The 22,036-nt window shown below is 36.5% G+C and overlaps 1 protein-coding gene across 15 annotated transcripts in view; it reads right to left on the bottom strand.

Annotated features, from left to right (window-relative positions):
* The window catches only part of LOC107656381 (pleckstrin homology domain-containing family A member 5-like), a 146,377-nt gene that overhangs the window by 80,259 nt on the left and 44,082 nt on the right, over window positions 1-22,036 (bottom strand). For 8 of the 15 annotated variants that reach the window (XM_016444209.1, XM_016444203.1, XM_016444204.1 and 5 more), the window contains exon 1: window positions 4,080-4,473. The exons of 1 other annotated variant lie outside the window; for it this stretch is intronic. In XM_016444209.1, coding sequence (XP_016299695.1) covers window positions 4,080-4,237 — 158 coding nt within the window. In that variant the 5' untranslated portion in view covers window positions 4,238-4,473. Of the gene's footprint in view, window positions 1-4,079; window positions 4,475-17,238; window positions 17,391-22,036 lie in introns of those variants that run through there. 6 more of the 15 variants (XM_016444197.1, XM_016444198.1, XM_016444199.1 and 3 more) reach the window with 3 other exon arrangements.

The following is a 22,036-nucleotide window of genomic DNA, read 5'->3' as shown; positions in this document are numbered from 1 at the left end:
TTGAAAAAAGCAAACATAGCACAAACAGTATAGTCTGATTCACAACAAATGACTCATGAACCATTTCTTTTAATAAATCACTCAAGATAACTAAACATTTTAACATTTAAACAAGTTTAACAAATTAAGATGCATTATGCCGTTTTAGGCAGTACATATGTGCATATATGAGTACTTGAATACTATATGAGTACTATTATGTAGCACTAAATAAAGGCTAGAAAACTAATTAGTACAAAAAAAATCAAACATACAGCACGATCAGTGAAGTCTGATTCACAAGGATTGACTCATATGAACCAATTCTTTTAATGAATCATTCAAGATGACTCAACATGACAAGTTCTAAAAAATAAAAAAAAAATCTATGCATTTGCAGATGTAGTATCAAGGCAGTATGTCCATAAATGAGTATATGAGTACTGAGTATGAGTACTCTTTTGTAGCATAAAATAATTGCTAGAAAACAAGTCTTTCTGTTGAAACAACAAACATACAGTGCAACCAGTGAAGTCTGATTCCCAACAAATGACTCTTATGAACCAATTATTTTAATAAATCGTTCAAGATGACTCAACATGCCATGTGTAACAAATTTAGATGTATAAGGGAGTTTTAGGCGGTTCATTTGTTCATAAAAGCGCTATATAAATAAAGGTGACTTGACTTGACTTGACTCATTTGTAAGTCGCTTTGGACAAAAGCGTCTACTAAATGTAAATAACAAAACTACATTGAAATTTTAAAACAAGCATCTAAACTTTTCTAAAGACAGTAAGTTCCCCTCAGACATGCATTCATATAAACTCCTACACCTAATTGAATCGCGATTTGTTTAGCATCTCAACCGATATGAATCGTCACATATTTGAATCAATTTTCAACCGGCTCGTGGTTAATCGTTACATCCCTATAAATAATGCGAGTATTGAGTACGAGTACTATTATGTAGCACAAATGGCTAGAAAACGTGTCTCTTTTATTGAAAAATTAAACAAGTCTGATTCACAACAATTGACTTAGGAACCAATTATTTTAATGAATCATTCAAGATGACACAACATGCCAAGTTTAACAAATGCAACAGGCAGTACATATGTGCATAAATAATAGTATTAGTATAATATTACTAATATTATAACTTTGACTTTCCACATTCACTCTGCTTGACAAAAATTAGGTGATTCATTGTAATCTTGACAGACAGATTATTATATTTCATCAGAAAAACTGTGATATTTGCAGATTTTTTCTTTATTTGCTGGATTTATTGAGCCGTTTTGTCTATCGTCCTTCATGACTCCCGTGCATGCTGTTTGTTTTGGGATGCAAGCAGAATGCTGAACGCAAGCGGAATGTTGGAATGCATGTTGCCAAGGTAACAGCGTGATATTTACCATGTCGTCTAGGATGGAGAGGAGAGGAAGGACGGGAGGAGGGCAGGTGAAGAGTGGGCCGTAATGTCAGGGGAGTCAAGCAAACACTGTAAGCGGGGAGATGGGTATTTTTGCATCGCCATGGCCTCACACTGACCCTGGAGGTCAAGGAGATGGCGGAGCACAGGACTTAACACACCCACACACACCGGCTATGTCAGGCACAGTAAATGTCAGTGGTGAAGACAGGTCTGGCTTTTCTAGGGTGACGAAGTTAGCAGCCGAGGTCAATTGGAATGGGAAAGAATGTTTTCTTGTTGGTTTTGGCACACCATAGGCTAGGGATAGTGAAAACTGACTACCATAGTATTTTTTTCCATACTATGGAAGTAAATAGCTACCGTGATCTGTTTGTTAACTAACATTCTTCAAAATATCTTTTGTGTTCAACAGATGAAAAAATCCATACAGGTTTGGAACAAGTGAAGGGTGAGTAAATGACATTAAAATTTTTGGGTGGACTATCCCTTTAAGACGGATTTTTTGGGAGGTTCTTGTATTTCATAAGAGCATATACACTGTAAAAATTATTTATCGAATTTTAAAATAAAAATGATTATTGGATTGGATGTTTCACAAGAAAATACTATTTCAGACTTTCTTTAAAATTCCACATTTAATTCAACGTTACTTGCCATTTCTTAGTAATTATTTGTGGAATTTACTAGCAATATCTGAGTGAAAATTGTTTTAAAGCCTTTTTTGTTTGCTGTAGATGTCAGAGAGTGTGTAGAGGAAAAAACAAGCCATTACTTTTACTAATTTAGGCTTCAGTCAACAGATAAACTAGCAGATGAACTGTGGAAGCTCAGCAGTTTGTTAACATCAATCATTAATTTCACAGCAGTGAAGAAAGGCAACGTGTCCTAGTAAAGTTAATTTCATTAAATAATTAATTGGCTCTCTTTTCCATGCATTCTGTCTTCAAAACAACACTGGGCGATAACAACAACATTCATATTGTCTGATTTGGCCAAACAAAATTGCACATTAATATTTCATCCTGCTCTTCAAACCAGCAAAGATCCATTGGAAAGTTTTCAAAAGCAGATCTCATGAAACAACAATGCAGCTCTCTGGAAAAACGACTGGTCAGATACGAGTTCAAACCTGGTTAACGGAGCGCCACGGCCCCTCAGGCCACAATTAGACCAACACAATACTGTTGAGGGTGAAGGGTCGGGCTGATGCTCAAATTCACTTTGGGTTTTTAGAAATTCTGCTAAAACAAAAACTTGTGCCACTGAAATGCAATATTTCATACTTACAATCCTTTCAGTTTATGTTGGAAATTCTGAGGAAATGGATGGACATAAAATTACATGCCACGCTCTCGAAAACCATGTTATTTTTCCCCCTTCTGCACTGAGAGTTTGGCGAAAGTTGTTGAGACATCGTCTTTGCTGGAGACAGTGGTTTTGGCAGATGCGTTTGAGTTCCTGGGGCATTTCACTCTAAAACCAGCAAACCTTCAAACATCATGCGTGCTGAACTATTATTACATTTTCCTACTGTGCTTACAACTTCCACAACACAGTATGCTAAAGCAATAATCCACAAGCGGCTGTGCAGGACAGTTATTTTACCACATGGGAATACAAGGGAAAACTTAGGCATGGAGGCATTCATTATTGCTTTTTGATGTCAAATTGGCATATTAATATATAATGTGCAGTCACATGTGCACGTTTCTCTGCATTTTATAACAACTTGAGGTTTATGCAAATCCAACACCAAATCACATTTAGAACTTAGAATAAATGCAAAAAATATATCAACGAAATTAATGATAAGAGTATTCAACAAATGTATAATATATATAAAATGTATTTTTATTATTATTATCATTAATAATAATAATCATCATCATCACTGCCTTATTATTATTATTAATATTACTTATATAATAGTATTGTTATTATTATTACTTATAGTATTATTATTGTTATTATTACTATCTCAAATAAATTAAAATGTTAAGCCAACAACAACAATAATAATAATGCAAGTTTAGACAAACTCAATAATGATACAATAAAACTAAAATGGTAAAAACATAATAATAATAATAAGAAGAAGAAGAATACTTTACATTTTTTTTTTATTATTTTAAAATGTATTAATAATTTAACAAATGATTATTCTTATTATTAAACTCCATGAGAAATAAAAAAAAACCAATAAAACTAACTCTAATGTTCTTACTCTATAAGAAAACAAAAACGAAACTATAAAACTAAGAGTAAAAACAACAACAATAATAATAATAATAATAATAATATTAAATAATTGTATAATTTATTAATGATAATTTAATACATTATTATAATTATGATGATGATGATGATCATTATTATTATTATTATTATTAAACTCGGTAAGAAATAAAAAAACAATAAACCTAACCCTAATATTCTTACTATATAAGAAAACAATAACTAAACAATAAAACTAAAAGAGTAAAAACAACAACAACAATAATAATAAAAATAATAAGTAGAAGTAGTAGTAGCAGTAGTATATAATTGGCAAGAATATTGGCAATTTCTAAATAACCTGAAACATGGCTCGTCCAATCAGAATCGAGTGCAGGGTCTGGTTTTTTTTACTCTATGTAGTTGCAAAGATGTTAAATGCCTGTACCTCTGCATCGCTCGATGCACGCAGCAATCCTGTTCTCTTTCTATTAAGCGCACTGGCTCATTTTCCTGCAGTGAACCTCGGCCTCCCGCTGCTCTGCTGTGGAGCCTGTGGTGAGCAGCAGGTCTGTCCGTGGGTGGATGAGCGGCGTCTCCTTCCATCCGCTCGCTCCTCTACGCCTACGCCAGCACTCATCTCTCTGGGTCAAAACGCTGTGATTCAGGCTCTGTAGTCGGGTCACATTCGGTGTGCTTTGCAGGATTCTCAGAATATCTGTCCGCTAATGTGCACGTCGAATGTATAATTCAACACAAGCCTGTGCAACACAAAGTCTCTGTTTTGACCGCTGGGAACAGTTTCTTTGAGCGAGCAGATTCCCAGATTACATAAGGTGGCTGCAGACAGGTTGACAGGAATATAACCTGGCATCTTTCTATCCCTTCAATCATTCATGAGTTTTAAAGGCGTGCACGTAGCCTCGGCGTTCCCCCGCGACGCAGGGACTTAATCACAAACGCACTCGCTAGCTTTACGGATGAGCCTCGTGCACAACATGTGGATTTTCTTACGCAGTTAAAGATTTCAGGTCAGTCCTTAATCCACAGATGACAAACTCTATCCCTCGACTCAAAAAACAGTGCGGCTGTAATTAGGGCTGTGTATCACCAGCAAAGTCACGATATGATACGTATCCACTGCTGCACACGTGCCACAATATCGATACAGGGCCAGCTGTATCGATACTCGTATCGTCAAATCTCTGTGACGATACATCGTCGTATCGATATTTTGAACACAGCACTAGCTGTAATGCAGCGGAGAGAAAATCTCCAGCACAGTAAGGTTTGGCTACACACCATAATGTTGGCTTTGGTACTATACCAGATACTAAATCGATACCATCGGCAATTAGTAAACAGCCTAAGAAAAGTGGAGAAGTTTTATCATCATGACTTCATGTATATAGAAAGGGGAGACAACCGACTAAAAAAAGTCTAGAGAGTCACTGAATCATAAAATTAATGAAGAGCCAAATCTATAGATAGATAGATGTATCTTTTATTACAAATAATGTACACCATTTCATTACAAATCAGACATAACAAAAATGACATGAATGACTCACTGAATTGCTCTGAATGACTCACTAACAAAATCATTGACTCCAAATATAAAAAAGAGCCAATTACTTCTTTTTTTTTATTTTAATGTTGAAAATAACAAAATTGAATGATAAAGGTTATTTAGAAGTGGTTTTGTTTCCATTTGATGATGATGACAATGATGATGAGGATGATGAAACTAGTGATCCAGACTATATTTTTTCCATACATATTGCTATTTTGTAATTAATATATTATATATAGCGGTCAAAGATCGGCGACGGCCCCAGATTATTGTTGTTTCACTTTAACAGCACGTTAAACATCACACTCTTACTTGATCTGGACAAACTGTGCATCAGTAGAAAAGACTCTAGCTTCGATATTTGACCACTGTTTTGATAAAACATTGTTGCAGTGACAGTAATTTATGTCAGGAGTGCAAAATAATAAATCTGTATGTGTCATTTTTAGAATAGAAATTCACCACGCATTCATATTCAGTCAGGTCAGCAGCGGTTTATTTGTGTTCACATAGCTTCACTGAACAGCGTCAATAAAGGCTTATAGTCCAACGATGCATATACATGGAGATGTATAGATATATTTACTCATGTTTTCTTCACATTTCTTCAGACAGAATGTAGATCAGGGGTCATAGTCACACAGCCTGTTAGGAGCTATAAAGTGTGAGAATTAATCTGTGTTAGTCTACAGATGTGTGCAGCCATTCACGCGACCGTTGCGCATACGAGACGATCTGCACAGATCAATACCAGAACGATACACGGTCACCACCAGTTAAACCGTAACACCGGTATGTGCCCGCGAGCATGAGCTCTTGAAGCTCAGCACTCTTCTGAAAAGGGAGGCGGGAGCACCAGCTCATTTTCATTTAAAGGGGACAAACACAAAAAACAGCACATTTTGGCTCATACCCTAAAAGTGGCAATTTCAACAAGCTATAAAAAATTATCTGTGGGGTATTTTGAGATAAAACTTCACATACACACTCTGGGGACATCAGAGAACAATTTAAAATATTGTATCAATGCATCGTATGGCACCTTTAAGGCTGACTGGTGAACCTTCTTGGCTGATTCATTAAAAAGAATCTGTTCATGTGAGTCATTTGTTGTTCACGAATCAGATATCGTGACTCGCATGGTGTTTGATGTTGCATGCAGGACACATGTATGTCTTTCACTGTCATAAATGGTAACTAGTTTTTAAATTATTGTCGCAAATTTGTATTTTGTCACATTTGCAACCATTTTAATTAAATACTGAAGTCCTGCAGTGCCGACAAATAATTCATGATACAACAGTGGCAGAATGTTAATCAAATTTTATCAAGGCCTGTCATATTTTTAATTTGTCAAAGAGTTGATTAATCAATCACTGCCATCGACGGAGACCTGCAACAAGGAGAATGTAAAAGTAGCTCACAAACAGCCCATATCTCAGAGATACAGATTCAAAATTGCTCCCGGAGCAAAATAATGATCGGTTAGTGCAGGAAATGTAATACATTACCATTTTAATAAATAAAATCACTACACTGGGGCGTTAGGACCCACACAGACCACAGGGTGAGCACCCCCTGCTGGCCTCACTAACACCTCTTCCATTTTGTCAACTTTTCCTTCGGACCACATTCACACTTCATAATTAAAACCTGACAACAGTTCCTCAAGTTCAGGGTGTCAATCTGCGTCTGTTCAATCGCTCACTAATGGACTTCATTTGCATGTTGTGAGCAGACGAATATTTAAATAATGAGCTAGCACTGCCCAAACATGTCATTTCCTCTCAGACGTATGTAAGTAACAGATTGCAATCACATATATTAGTCTGGGAGCACAAAAGGTTTCACAAATGGTTTCAGCATGAGAGGCCACATCCATTATGATCATTGTGAGTCCACATTTCAATACTAAAAAGCGCAATAACCATTTAGTTTGGTAATAGTCATGTAAAGCCAGAACAGAAATTCACTAACGTTTGCTGTTAAAACACAAACTTTGGTACCATCTTGAGACATATTTTCCATAATCCACCCATCCTAAGCATGCATACTAAAACACACGTTAGGAAAAAGCCTATCTCTTTCTTCTACTAAACACTCAAACACACACAGCTAAGCTCTACTAAACGACTGGTGTTAATGATCTGACTAAACACCAGCTGTTTTCAAGCAGCACTTAATGTTCATCTTCATATGAGAGTCTGTTTTTTAGAATAAATCACTGCAATAATCGTAGATGTTCCCAGCAAAAAACAATATCTTAAAGGCAAGAAAGCAACAAGAATCATCCATTAACATCATAGCACTAGTTTTATGTAGATTTATGTACATTTCAATGTCACCCTACAACTAGAAAGATAAATACAGAAATGAAAAACAGCGCCACATTGCAAATCATAATGTTTCTCGCAATATCTTTAACTGCATTATAAAGGACGACAAGATGACTGAAAACCTGCAGTTAAACACTGAATAATCACTGAATAAACAACCATCAAGTCAAACAGAGAATTACAAAACAGTCCAAGCTCTACAAGTGAACAATATAAGTGACCAGCGATGATATTTGTATAAGCAAACAATTATTTTAAAACTTACTGCATAATATAATAAATACAGTTTTTAAATATTATTTATACTTATATATACTGTATATAAATGTGTGTGTAAAGATATGTATATGTATGTATTATTATAATTACAAAATGAAAAATATCCTGATCTGTTACAATATTGTATTGTATACTATATTTTTTTAGATAAATAATACATATATGCAACATTTTATATAGTACATATAAAATGATAAATATGCAACACAGTGCATAAATTTAGCAAAATGCTCCTCTTTATAGTTATTTTTCTAGCTGACTAATGAGCTCATGGACGCCGAATGGTTATTCTGAAGTAAATGATTGTTACATGGCATTGTTTACAAGCTTTACATGTTTTCCGCAGTTTGAAACACTGAATGAGCGATTACATGAGACATTTCAGTAAGTTGAACTGTAGGCCATCTTATAATATACCTTTTGATGTTCATTCATGTTTATTTCATACTATAGTAGTAAAGAGAAATATATGATGGGTTCGCGTGCCGCTTGAACTGAGGCGCTAAAAACGATCGCTCATGCCACATTAAAGAGCACCGAAACGGTATTTATTGTTTGAATTTTGTTATGAATTGGGTCGAAATTTAGGTCGAAATATGGGTCGATACTTTGTTCATTAAAAGATAACAGATCACAAAGCTTATAGTGATTATTGGACGGCAAGTGCGCTACAAATATTATGAAGTTCAATCATTTACAGAACACAGCATATCTTGATAACAAGAAGCCATTTCAGTATTGATTATAAACGAGAATTGTTAACGATATTGCTAATATCCACACAGCTGACAGCTTTACCTGTCATAGTTTGTTCAAGTTGTGCACGAAATAGACACTGCTTTTCTGCACTTTTTACTTCGTATGTCTCCGTCATTTTCGCTGTCTCTAATGCTGCCACAACTGGATATGCATTTAGCAGGTGTGCCGTCAAAGCTGTGTTTTTTCCACAAAAACTTTAATGTGCATTGTCTCAGTTTATTACGTCAACATAACAAAAAATGTGATCGCAAAACAAGCAGGAAAAAAGGCATTATGTGCAAATTTTTAAGTCATAACAAGTAAAGTTATATAGTCGCCTGTGGCGATCTCAGCAAAAACTTCACTTGCAAATTAATATTTTTGGTCGCAAATTGCGACTGTTTTAGGCGCAGTCTGGAGCCCTGTATGTGTGTGTCCGTTCGCTGACACAGAGGATCCAGGACAGAAAAGGCATGTGTTAGATTGTATATTGGCAGGTTTTCCTCTATTACAGCAGCAGTAGCTTATGAGCACTGACTCCCAGCGATGAAAAGACCTCGCTTGCAGGGTCGGGAGAGGCTAGGCATGGTGAAAGAATGAGGCCGCTCAGTGTGATGGAGAGTGAGAGCTCATCTGTGCAGCATAATTGTGTGCTGCTGACTGCCATGTGCTGCGCTCCGAGTGTGACATTGTGCTGCGCGGCACAAAAAAAAAAAACGGCCCATTGTGTGCTGCTACACAAGGCTGTCATACACACGCAACAGCCTTGTCGAGATCTGCCACTGTATCAAAATGTAGTATTATGCAAGTTATTCGCCGCCTGCTAGCAGGGTCATACACCATTAACATGACACGTCCATTAAGACAAAACCCTACAGCGAGACTCTGTACGCCATCCATCCTTCTGAAACGGCCTCTGTTTTCTTGCTCAAAGGTCTGAAGTATGTAATCGTAAGCTGATTGGCCACAGCTCTGCTGGATCCAGTCATGGAGGGTTGACCGCGTGGATTTTCAGCTTTACAGATTGGATGGAAATGTGGATGGGATTAGGTGAATGAATGCTTGCAAGCTACATAAACCCTAATTGGTCAAGTGGAGTATTTGGTACCATAACAATTCTTTCCCTAACACACACACACAAGGTATGCAGCTTAATTCATTTGTTCCTGAATTAATGTTTTTGAACGAGTCAGCTGTGTGAATAATTCAATGACTCATTTATAAAGGCAGTCTCTTGTTTTGGTCCCGAATGAATTGGTAATGTGAACAAATCAGTTCAGTACATGATTCAATCTCGTAAAGAGAGTCACTTGTTTTGTTCATGAATGACTTAGTGTTTTAAGCAAACAGTTGAGTCACTGATTCAGTGTTTTTAACAAATTCAAATGACTCATATAGACAAAGACAATCGCTTGTTCCGTTCACAAATAAATCAGGTCTTCTGAACAAATCAACTGAGTGAATGATTCAAATGACTCACTCGTGAAGTCACTAGTTTCATCCCTGAACAAATTAATATTTTTAAAAGAATAATTGAGTGATTAATTCAAAAGACTCACCTACAATGTCAAGCACTAATTCTATTTGTGAATGAATCAGTTTTGTTTAACTAATTGATTGAGTACATGATTCAAAAGATTCATTTACAAAGACAATAACATTCTATTTATCAATGTATGAGTGTTGTTGATTGAGTGATGGGCTCAAATTACTCAATGATTCAGTTTTTTTTTTCTTTAAATGAACCATTTGGGTGGATGATTCAAATGACTCATTCATAAAGACAATAGCTTGTTCCATTCATAAATTAATCAGCTCTTCTGAACAAACCGACTGAGCTGATAACCAATCGGTTGGGTGGATAATTCAAAAGACTTACAATCACTTATTACATTCCTTAATGAATCGATGCTGTTGAACATATTGAGTGAATGATTTAAAATACTCAATCATAAAGACAATCACTAGTTCAATTCATGAATGCATCAGTGTTGTTGAACAAATTGACTGAGTGAATGATTCAAAGGACTCACTCAAAAAGACAATCACTTGTTCAGTTCAGTAATGAATCACTCAATTTTAGTGAATGACTCTAACTCATTTAAAGACCTACTGGTGCATTCTTACCTGCAGAAAGATTCACTGTCAAATCACCGAAGTAGATAAATGACTAGCAAGGATGCTCATCCAGGATCGTGTCCTACTCGTGTAAATCATGTTAGGATATTGGCATTACTGCATATTAGATCTTTATTCCTCACTCTATGCTTCATTTGACTGCACTATGTGGATGTATGGTGGTGTTTTATGAGCAATTTACATTTAATGCGGCTTCTGTCTTCACACCCCAATTCACCCTCGGGGACCAATAAACTACGTCTATCCATCTACATAAGAAAATCCATGCTAAAGTGCGGGCACTTATGCTACAGACACATAGACAGCATAGAAAATCAAGTCTGAAGGAATCCGTCAGCACGCTCTGACCGCTCTGAAAGATCAGGATTAAGATAATCCAACCATCTTAAGTGTTTTTTCAACACTAATTAAACACGGGGAAATCAACAGCTGCTGTTTGTGCTTTCCTAGTAATTTGGGAAAAGAAGGGCAGAGGGAGAGAGTTGATACGACCGAGGCCGGAGAGATTAGAGAGACAGATTGGTGAAGAGCGCCTCGCCAGAGCCGCTGATAGCATGCCTCTACTAGTTGCGAGATGAAAGGCGCCGAGATGGAACAGCCTCGCAAAGTGGGAACAAGACTTAGATCAGGCCTGTGGAACGGATTACGACATATCCGACTACCTGTGATGTGCAATGTGCACCGAGTGACACTGATACCCAACGGCATGAAAAAGAGGTGCAAAACCAATGCATGTTGTTTGTCAAGCAATTATTGATGCATCACATTGATCCCGTCGCATTACCGAATCTGTCAGCACGACACCAATTACTGTCTCAAGAGCCGAGATGCTGCAAAAAGAAACATGTATCTTGATGTCGGCCTGGTTTGAGTGGTGATGTAGCATTTATGGATGAAGAAAGAGAACATGATGCAACCATTTTCTCCCTCGATGAATCTTGCACCACCAGGCAATAAAAGCCGGTTCACTGCAATAAGCGATTATATAAAGGCCATCTAGATTTGTATCAGTGTGCATTTCATGAGGCTTGGCATTGTAATATCCTCACAGCTGAAAAAATGATCCACAGCGCCATGATATTAATAACACGGTCGGCCAATATTAGCAATTACGTCTTGATGGACGAGTGTGTTATTGTAGGAGGTGACTGGGACCGATGTGCCGGCAGAACCCGAAATCAAAAAGACCCAAAGTGTGGAACGTTTCCCTTTACGTTATGTAAATCCTTCTAGACAAGCAACATCTCCCTCAACGGCTCAATTAATGGGTGTGATTTTAAACGATGTTTCTGCAAAGATGCCGCTGTTCGATGCCTTTGTTGTTGGCGAGGGAAGCGCTGTTCTCCCTCAGGCTCTGGGGAAATATCTGAACTCTGCGTGAGTTTCGTCTCTGCGCTTTTATCGCTGATAAGAGGGAAAAAAACAAAGCAAGAAATCAGCAGAGAATTGCGATGCGAGCGCTGTGCTCACCTTGCCTGGCTGTCGACCTCCCTCTCCCACACGCTACGTCCCACTGAGGCTTTCAGACAGTCTGACAGGGGTGCGAATGGTTACATACCACCCCTAATGCGCTAAAACCCTCTGACAGAGTGGAGAATATGGATGGAGTAAGCTGAGAAATGAAAGACAGAGAAGGGAGCTTTGAAATGCCCACGTTAGGCTAAGTCTGGAGTCCCTCCGGATCACGGCAGGGAGGCCAGTGGATGTTTCAGGATATTTAAAGACAGTTTAAAGACATGCATGCTTAAAAGAAAAGCACCTGGGAGTTCAAATTCATGAAAACATTTTCGTTCTCATTTGCATGATGGGACCAGGGCTGTTTTTAAACTCCAATTCAACTGCTGAATTTAAAATGATAGAACGGTAGAACGATAAACAGACAGACAGGCAGACAGACAGATGGACGGACGGACAGACGGACAGATGGACAGACAGACAGACAGATAGACAGATAGATAGATAGATGAGGCTGTGTTTGAAATGACTGTGATTGATAGTTGAGTTCAGGACAGTCTGTAATCACGAGTGCTGCAGTGGAACAGAGTGTGGATCTGCTGACAGTCAAACTCCAGCACATTTCACATGAATTCTCTCTCAGAGATGCTGCGAGGGCGCACTTCACGCATGAGACAATAGCCACTGAGCACAATAAAGTTTTCGCAAGAGCAAACACGCCATTTCAGCATTTCAGAGTAAACACTGCTCAAATCACTCTGACTTCGAGTTGAGAAAATATTGGCTTCCTGTGGCTCAGTTTCCACACCACATTTCTGCCCATAATTTGTGGTACAGCTATTATTCCTCCACACAAGCAGCTCCTCAACTCACCATCCAAGTGTGACTTACTTAAATATATTTTGTTTTAGGTTAGAGGACAAAAAAAAAACAATTTCTAAAGCAACTACTCCTCAAGAGTCTGAGAAGAAACAAGAAAAATACTAATAATTTACGTTTTTGTTTTTGACGTGATATATCATAAACCTTTTCAACCCGCCTGAATTAAACACGAAAATGGCAGTTGATAACAATAACGCTAAACTGTGCTGAGAAGTTCAACATGGTTAAACATTTTTAAAATGTAAATAAAAATTAAAATTAAAATGTAAAAAGTAAAAAAGTAAATAAACCTACAATAGAAAACTAAAAAGAACTAAACTAAACTAAAAATATCAACTGAATTTAAAATGCTTCATAAAATTGAATTTCTTTAAATTAGAATTTTCTATGAATTTCCCATTCAATTGGAAAGCAAACAGGAAGTAGTATTAAGATCAACTGAAATTCAAAGAAATTAATTTAACTACAATAATAATAATAATATATAATTATAAATAAAAAATATAAAAAAATTAAACTGTCAATTTGAACTGAGGACAGGATGTAAAATTAAAAAAGAAATTGCAATATTTTGCAAGAGTTACAATTGCAAAATGAAGTGTAATTTTTGAAAAGATAAAGCTAGTTTTGTCAAGGCAAATGTTGAATGTTCACTGATGTTTTTTTTTAATAAAAATGAAAAATAAATAAAGCAACAAAAACTAATCAAAAAGAAATTAAAAAGAAATCAATCAAATTACAAGTGAAAAACTGTAATAACCCTGGTGCACATGGGTCACTCCACCATGTTTTTGCCCACATTTTAGGGTTTGGGACAGGCATCATTATCCCTCTGGAACAATCTCCTCTTCTACTTTTAGGTTTTAAATATCAGAATAATGGACAAAATATTGGGTTCATGCTGTGCTCTGCCAAGCCTTCAGTCCCCAGTTTGATGCAGGCGTCATTATTCCTCCTCAAACTTCCCTTCCTCACCACAAAATCAGTTTTCAAGAATAACAGTCCTTATATATCTGGCCTGATTTCCATCGAACTTTTCTAACTCCAGAGCAAACAGCAGTTTGGTGTGAGCCTCCAGAGAGACAGAATGAGCTCAGCGTCTCCGGCACACCTGCACCGATCTGACAAGGCGTCTCATTAGCCGCTTCTGCCGCCGTCTACACACAGCGGCACGCGTTAATCACTTTACAAAGCAGTGGGCTGCAATTTAACGTGGAGCAGGACGACTGCCGCTGACTAACACACAGCTTGTTTTTCCTTCTCAATAGGTGATGTTTTCCTTTGTGCACCAGGTTGCTAGATGATATAATTAGTCAGATTTAGGGAACTAGGCAAAGAGAAGCTGGCGATAAAAACCTAAAAGTCCCTCAGGCTATGTAACGTGCGCTGAATATCTCACTCCCGCACCTACTGGATGGGATGGGTAAGATAGGGCGAGACTTCCTCTGGGAGAAGAGAGAAAGATCGAGCGTCGGACTGGTTTCTGATGTTATATAATGATAAACTGCAAACCTCACGTCTCTGCGACGTTAAGTACGTGTTTACATGCTTGTATGCGGATGCAGTCCTGTGTGCCAGTGCTTTTCACACGCGCTTTTCCTGTTTTAGTGTGTGTGCTTGTTACTCACGCTGAAGTCTTACTGTGAGTCACTGGTGAACAGCATAATGGGTCTCTATACAGTCAAGAATTAAGGACCCTGAAGGGCTTTACAGACTTACTGAAGGCTGATGCATGCTGGGAAATGATCACAATGAAACGCATATATGTCAGTATGGCAATGTATGCAATAGAACACTAGATAATCGTGTACTGCACAGTATAAACAATATATTTTAACAGTATGCGAAACGTATATTATGCATTTTGCATCAATAAACATATTGGACAGTAGTATGCTACATAGCTGTAAATAGGGGTGCTCTGATTGATCGGCTACCGATCACTATCGGCCGATAATCACGTTGGGATGTTTGATCGGCGGTCTCTAAAAAGGTCTATCTCATAAACCGATCTCAAGCTGATGACGCTGCTGTGAGATGTTTGGCACGACATGCAGCGGCACCGTCTCATCAGTCTCTGTCTGGCGCGGGTGAAATAATTATAATGCTGAAGGTTCATATTTCTTCATTAAATAACTTATAAAGTAATTTGAAAACTTTGTGTGAGACGTAATTTCACAAACAACGGGACGCTCTCTCTCCATGCGCACGCTCTCTTTCTCTCTCAAAATACGCAAATGGCTTCAAATCACCACATCGCGTCTATCTATAAGTGAGCTACACGCTGCACTTGACACAGGAATTGTCACTTGCACAAAATTCTTGCCAATGTTTAACCATTCAGCGCTCGCGCGCTCTCCTCGCAGCACACACACATGCCAGGTTCACATTACTCCGTTTTCAGTGCGTATGTGGTGTGTATTTTTTCCGCGCTCATGTTAACAGATTATCCGCGCTCATGTTAACGGATTAATAAAGCGTGCACACTGCACACACGGTTGCGGTCCGGCAGTACATTCCACGAGCGGTGCGTCTGCAGCAGTGCAGAGATCGTTTCTGCACTGAGTCTGTTGCTGCGCTGCAAGCGCTGAATTAAAGTAACAGCGCATTGTTTGCAGTAAATATGAACATGGATTGACACGAAAATGTAGTAATTACACCATAAATGCATATTATTAAAGTCTACTGTGTTTCACAGTCAACACATATGGCTTTGTGGCTAGGTTTAAAGGAAAAGAGCACTTTTAGATAAACAATAATAGGCAATAATAGATGGCAGGTAGGAAAACAAAGTTCTTTATGAACCGCAGGATTGCATTTAATAAAGATTTAAATGCAAAAGGAAAGGCAGTAGAGCTTACTGTTTCTGTCAATGGTAAGTTTGTGATAACGTAAGAAAAGTAGTTTAAATGTTTTGCCACAAGTTTGCTTGAGCAACTTAATATATAAATCTAAAGTAACTGCAAAAATAAAAAGCATTGAATAATGTGTTGCTTATATTTATTGTGTTTAAACATGTCTGTGAAAGATTGTATTACTGAACTGTGTAAAAAAAAGAATTGCAATGCTGAAAAACATTTTCAGTGACAATATCATTCCAGGGTTGATGGATCTTTCTCTCTAGACGGTTTCTGCATGCAGGAGCCGTGTGGAATTTCAAGAGCGCTTCTTAAAAAGTGACAGCAGAACTTCTGAATAAAAAAAATCTCCTTTATGCGCGTCTATCCTGGTAATCCATAAGCCTGTGAAAGTTCTACATCATTCCATCAGTCATGAAAGGACGCCCTCCTCAGAGTCTCAGTTATGGATAAAGAGAGACACAGAGGGACATTTTATATCGACAGTGACCAAAAATCATTCTCTTCTTTCCAAAAGCTCAGCCAGGCAAAGACAGAGCTTTTCTCCATCCAAGTCAAAATACAGCATGCAAAATATGATGCCAACAACATTAAACACCCCCCAAAAAACTGAAATGACATATATAATTGTGAAATTGATTATGATGAGATACAGGTGAAGACACTCACATTTATATATGCATACAATAAATGATAAAAAGAAGGCTTTAAAAAAATCGGTATCGGTGATCGTTTTTTTTTGGCAGCCCAAAAGAAAATGTTTTTTGTTTTTTTTATATAATAATAATAATGGTAAATTAAATTACTCATTCATTCACTTAAATTAATTAATTTCCATAAATGCCAGCACAATTTAAAAAAGTTATTTCACATTTTATTAAACAATAATAATAATAATAATAATAAAAATAATAATAATAATAATAATTAGAATAATTTAATGTTAAGTTAAATTACTAATTTATTAATTTAAATGAATAATCATTTTCATAAATGCCAGCCCAATTAAACAAAGTTCATATTTGTATTACATAATAACAATAACAATAATAATAATAATAGTAATTAAAAATGACTGATTTATTCATTAATAATTTTCATATGAAATAATAATAATAACAACAACAACAATAACAATAAATTGAATAGTAATTTATTTGTAAATGAAATAATGGAATTATTATTTTAAATTATTAATTTAAATAAACAAAAAAATCATGTTAATGCTGCTCAATGTGAAAGCACGCAGGTGATGGAGATTTACCGCTGATTACAGAACCGGCTTTCTGACAAGATGCGCATTAAATATCGCATGCGATTTATCGTGCAGCCCTAATACACACTTACCGCAGATGAGCACTTCATGATAAATCCAGCAGAGATCGGTGTGACTTGCACAACACACTCGTGTGCGTGTGTGTGTGTGAGAGAGAGAGAGAGAGAATGTATGTCTAAACTGCCTTCACTGGCCCTCATCCATGACAAACCGCCAACAGTTCTGTTCCCTGACGTTTCTCCACAAGCAATGACAGCAGAGAGAGAGAGACACACAGAGAGAGAGAGAGAGATGCTGCTCTCAGACAGCTGCTGCAGCGGCTGATCTCTCTCTCTCTGGGCTCTAACTGAGCATGCTCAGAACACTAGGAACAATTACACCAGGAACTAGTGTTTCATACACGTGCACCATACATTCATATATGCAGGGTTTTTATTCAACATGTGGCAGGTTAACAGAGCAATATATATATCCATCTATATATAGAATTGAATAGAATAGAACAGAATAGAATAGAATAGAATAGAATAATTCTGAATTTGGTAAGGATGATGACATATAGGTAAAAACACAACATGTTATCTTGTCATTATGATCTAAAATAATAACAAATGATGTAGAAATAAATGCATAATTATTTTAGATAATTTGTTTTGTTTTTATATAGCATAATATAATATAATTAAAAATACATTATAAAAATTATAAAACATTATACAAATTTTCAACATTTCTGTATTTGTTTATGATGACAACAAAGGTGAAAATATAACATTTTCGTATTTTGTCTCCTTTCTTTACTAATATACAAGGATAAAAATAGCTAAATTAATTTTGTAATAGGGACAAGAAATAAATATATGACTTTGTTTTTTTTCATTTTGGTGGACTAATGGAAATACATTTATTTCGGTGTAGGTAACTTTACTTAAAATTACTTATTATTACTGCTAATAATAACTAATTACAAAGAAACTTCAATAAGACATTTAACTAAACATGATAATTTGAAGTAGAAAGACCAAAATATAATTTTCTTGTAAAACATACTGCTTTATGTTTTAAACTTCCAATAGCCATTTTTTTATGAAGTTACCAGACAGCCATTTTAATTATTTGCCAAAGCCAAATTTGACTCCTATTCTGTGTTTTATACCCTGTTTCAATGTATACATTCACTTTTTGCAGTGATTGCTGACTCTTAAGACATCTCAGATTGTCAATGGTCAAGATTGAGCATTTAGCAGCCACTGTCGCAGACTGATATGAGCTGAGAAGAGCACATGGATTCGTTATTTAAAGCAGCCTGTGTATTTGCATGTGTGAGCGTGTATGTGTTTGCGCTCGCGGGTCTGACCTGCCCTGCTCCACTTCTGCTGGTCTCACAGCACTGGCCCTGGGCTCAGTATGGAGCCTGCGAGCTAAAGCTGAACTCTCTGAAACTGGGGCACAGATTGATGACACAACCGGCACAGGCGACGCAACAGAACGAGAGCGAGAATCATGGGTAAGTTCTAGAAGAGCCCTCCAAACACGTGCATTCATGGCCAGATGTGACATTCAGAGTCGCTGTCAGTCAGCTGAGATGCTGGATTCTTCACTTGCACACATTCAGATGCTAACCGTGAACAAGTGAGCGCCGGAGAGACGTTTCTGCGGATGACGAGATCACAACAGCACCTCCTATCTGCTGCTCAATGAGCTGCAAACCCTCAGGCCTGTGTAATCGAACCCATTAAAGTGTGTGAGAGATGATGTGTTTGTTGAATATTTTGTTATCTTGTTTACCCTGTTAGTCTATATGGCATGAGGCTGTTGATGCTTGTTTAGGAAGCAGGGTGTTTATGAGAAAGTTGAAAGTAGAAAAAAAAATTGACAGACAGATAGATAGATAGATAGATAGATAGATGGATACAATATTTTTATAATTGTTTTTTTATAGATAGATTTTGAAAAATAATTTCAATTCACTTTTAATTTAAATTTTTGTTTTGTTGATTTAAGTTCATTTATCAAAATTGTAATAACTTATATTTAATTATAATAATTTTACATTATGAACAGAAAATAGATGGCTTTGGTTATTATATATTTTACACACACATTAAATATACACATATTATATAGCCTATGTTTTTAAAATGATTACTTACTATATAAAGTAGTTTTTATTATTATAATTACAATTTTTATTATTTAATTTTTCTGTAAAAACACTCCAAATTGCAGTGGATTCAACTTGATATAGTAATATTTTATTTTGCCAATCAACAACAAAGCCATTTTGCCATTATGTGTTGCCATAGAAACAAACTAATTTCTGACTCCGAGAAAGTGAACCGATCACAGTGAAATTTCAGAGCTGTCATCTCATAATTACAGTAATTCCACACAACACTGCAGAGTTACTTAAAAATAAATACATAAATCACAAAACTGCTTTTTTTACAAACACAATTATCAGCTACTGCCATGTTATAAAAGTTATCTCTATTGAGACACAAACATCAACAAACGTCACCATGTGAATCTGCAGCTGCCTTATCGTCATGGTTACCATTCATCTCACACACACACACACACACACACACACACACACACACACACACACACACACACACACAGCTGGCAGACTGAGATGGAGTGTGACAGGAGTCCAGACTGCCCAAACACACTTACAGTAATAAAACCTAATATTGTAATTTCTCTACACCTCTGAATGTCTTTCATGCCTTAAACACCCGTTTGAACTCCAGACAGAGTCTCCGGTGGCATTCAGTCGATCGGGCCACACAAACACACACACTCAAGCAGCATCTATCAGCTCCCTGCACCAGTATTACACAACAAATGGCCCGCGAGGAAGGACGCTCTCCATCACAGCAGCACTGATTCACCTTACATACACCTGCGTGAACTAACGAGGGAACCTGCGTCAGGTCACGACCTCCGGATAACTGATCTGTGCCCTGAGAAGCGCTGACCTTACCAGCACAGGGATATTAGTTATGAGAACTTATAAATTATATCAGGGAAAAAAAGCATTTTTCTTGGCCTTTTGAACTAGTCAACGTATTAGGTAAATGCACTGTAGCATTCACAATGCAAAACTGACGACCAACAGCGTGAACGACACCAGTAGACGTCACCTAATCATAAAACAGGACATTTCCCGCTCTTTTTGAGTGATGAATTTCCACAGTGACTTTTCTATTCAATTTGTGATTGTTGGATAAGGATTTTTGACAACCATTCTGATTCAGACAAATTCACTAATGGATTTTTCAGATTCTCTGAAAAGAACGGACTTATTGAGCGATGAATCACCATTCTGACGTTTCCATTCATTTGTGATAAGAGGATAAGGATATTTGAAAACCATTCTGATTCAGACTGATTCAATGATAAATCATTCAGATTCACTGAAAAGAACTGACTTTGAGCAGTGCATTCCCTTTGTGGATAAGGATTTTGAACAAACATTTTGATTCAGATTGATTCGCTAATGAATCGTTCAGATTCACTGGACAAAGATTCTTAACCATTTAGATTCAGCTTGATGCACTGATGAATCTTTCAGATTCACTGAAAATAACTGACTTTGTGAGCGATGAATTCCAATCATGGTGTTTCTTTTCAGTTGTGATTACTGGGTAAGGATTTTTAACAAATATTTTGATTCGGACTGATTCGCTAATGAATCATTCAGATTCACTGAAAAGAACTGAAGTTTAAGGATTTTTTACAAATATAAAAAATCTGATTGATTTACTAATTAATCATTCAGATTCATTTAAAAAAAGAAGAGTTTTTGACCGATGAATTCCCAATGTGATGTTTCCATTCCTTTGAGATTCTGGATAATCATTCTCAGCAAACATTCTGATTCAAAGTGATTCAATGAAAAAAAAAAAAAAAACTACTTTTAAGCAATGAATTCCCATCACAACATTTCTATTCATTTGCGATTGCTGGATAAGGATTTTTGACAACCTTGCTGATTCAGATTGATTTACTAATGAGTCATTCATATTCACTGGATAAAGATTTTTAACAACCAATTAGATTTAGATTGATGCACTAATGAATCATTTAGATTCTCTGAAAAGAACCGACTTTCAGCAATGAATTCCCATTGTGATGTTTCTATTCCTTTATGCTTACTGAATAAGGATTTTTAACAACCATTTTGATTCGCTAATGAATCATTCAGATTCACTGAAAAGAACTAACTTTTTGAGCAATGAATTCCCAATGTGACATTTCCAGTAGTTTGTAATTACTGGATTAAGATTTTAAACAACCATTCTGATTCCAGCAGATCTGCTAATGAATCATTCAGATTCACTGAAAAGAACAAACTCAAAAGAACAGATTCACTGAAAAGAACCGACTCAAATGAACAATCCACTCACAAAATGGCTTGCAAGCTTGTTTTACTGTACACAAGCTTTTCAGAACAACATCTAGCTGATGAAATATTTGGGAGAAACCAGAAAACGGCCTATAAAAAATGAAACGTCTCTATTTACATAAAAATTTCCATGACTTCTCTAGGCCTGGAAATTGCTATCATAATTCTAGGTTTTCTATGACTGTGGTAGGCCTGTTTAAATATAGAAATCTTAAATATACAGCAGCAAAGCTAGCATGTTTATATCCAAAGACCAACCAGAGAATGGAAAAATGATCACATAAAACCAAATAAAATAAACAACTTACAAGTGGACTTTAAAGTGACAGTTCACCCAAAAATGAAAATCTTATTGCATTTATTCCACTAATTTCTTCAAAATGTCATTTTTTATTCCATGGAAAAAGACGATCATTTTGATTTTTTGAACAACAAAAGATTATCTATTTATTGTT

Source organism: Sinocyclocheilus anshuiensis, unplaced genomic scaffold, assembly GCF_001515605.1.
Source record: "Sinocyclocheilus anshuiensis isolate Anshui unplaced genomic scaffold, SAMN03320099.WGS_v1.1 scaffold183, whole genome shotgun sequence".
Classification (NCBI taxonomy): domain Eukaryota; kingdom Metazoa; phylum Chordata; class Actinopteri; order Cypriniformes; family Cyprinidae; genus Sinocyclocheilus; species Sinocyclocheilus anshuiensis.
Note: the sequence above shows the minus strand (reverse complement) of the source record. Positions and strands in the feature narration are given on the sequence as shown.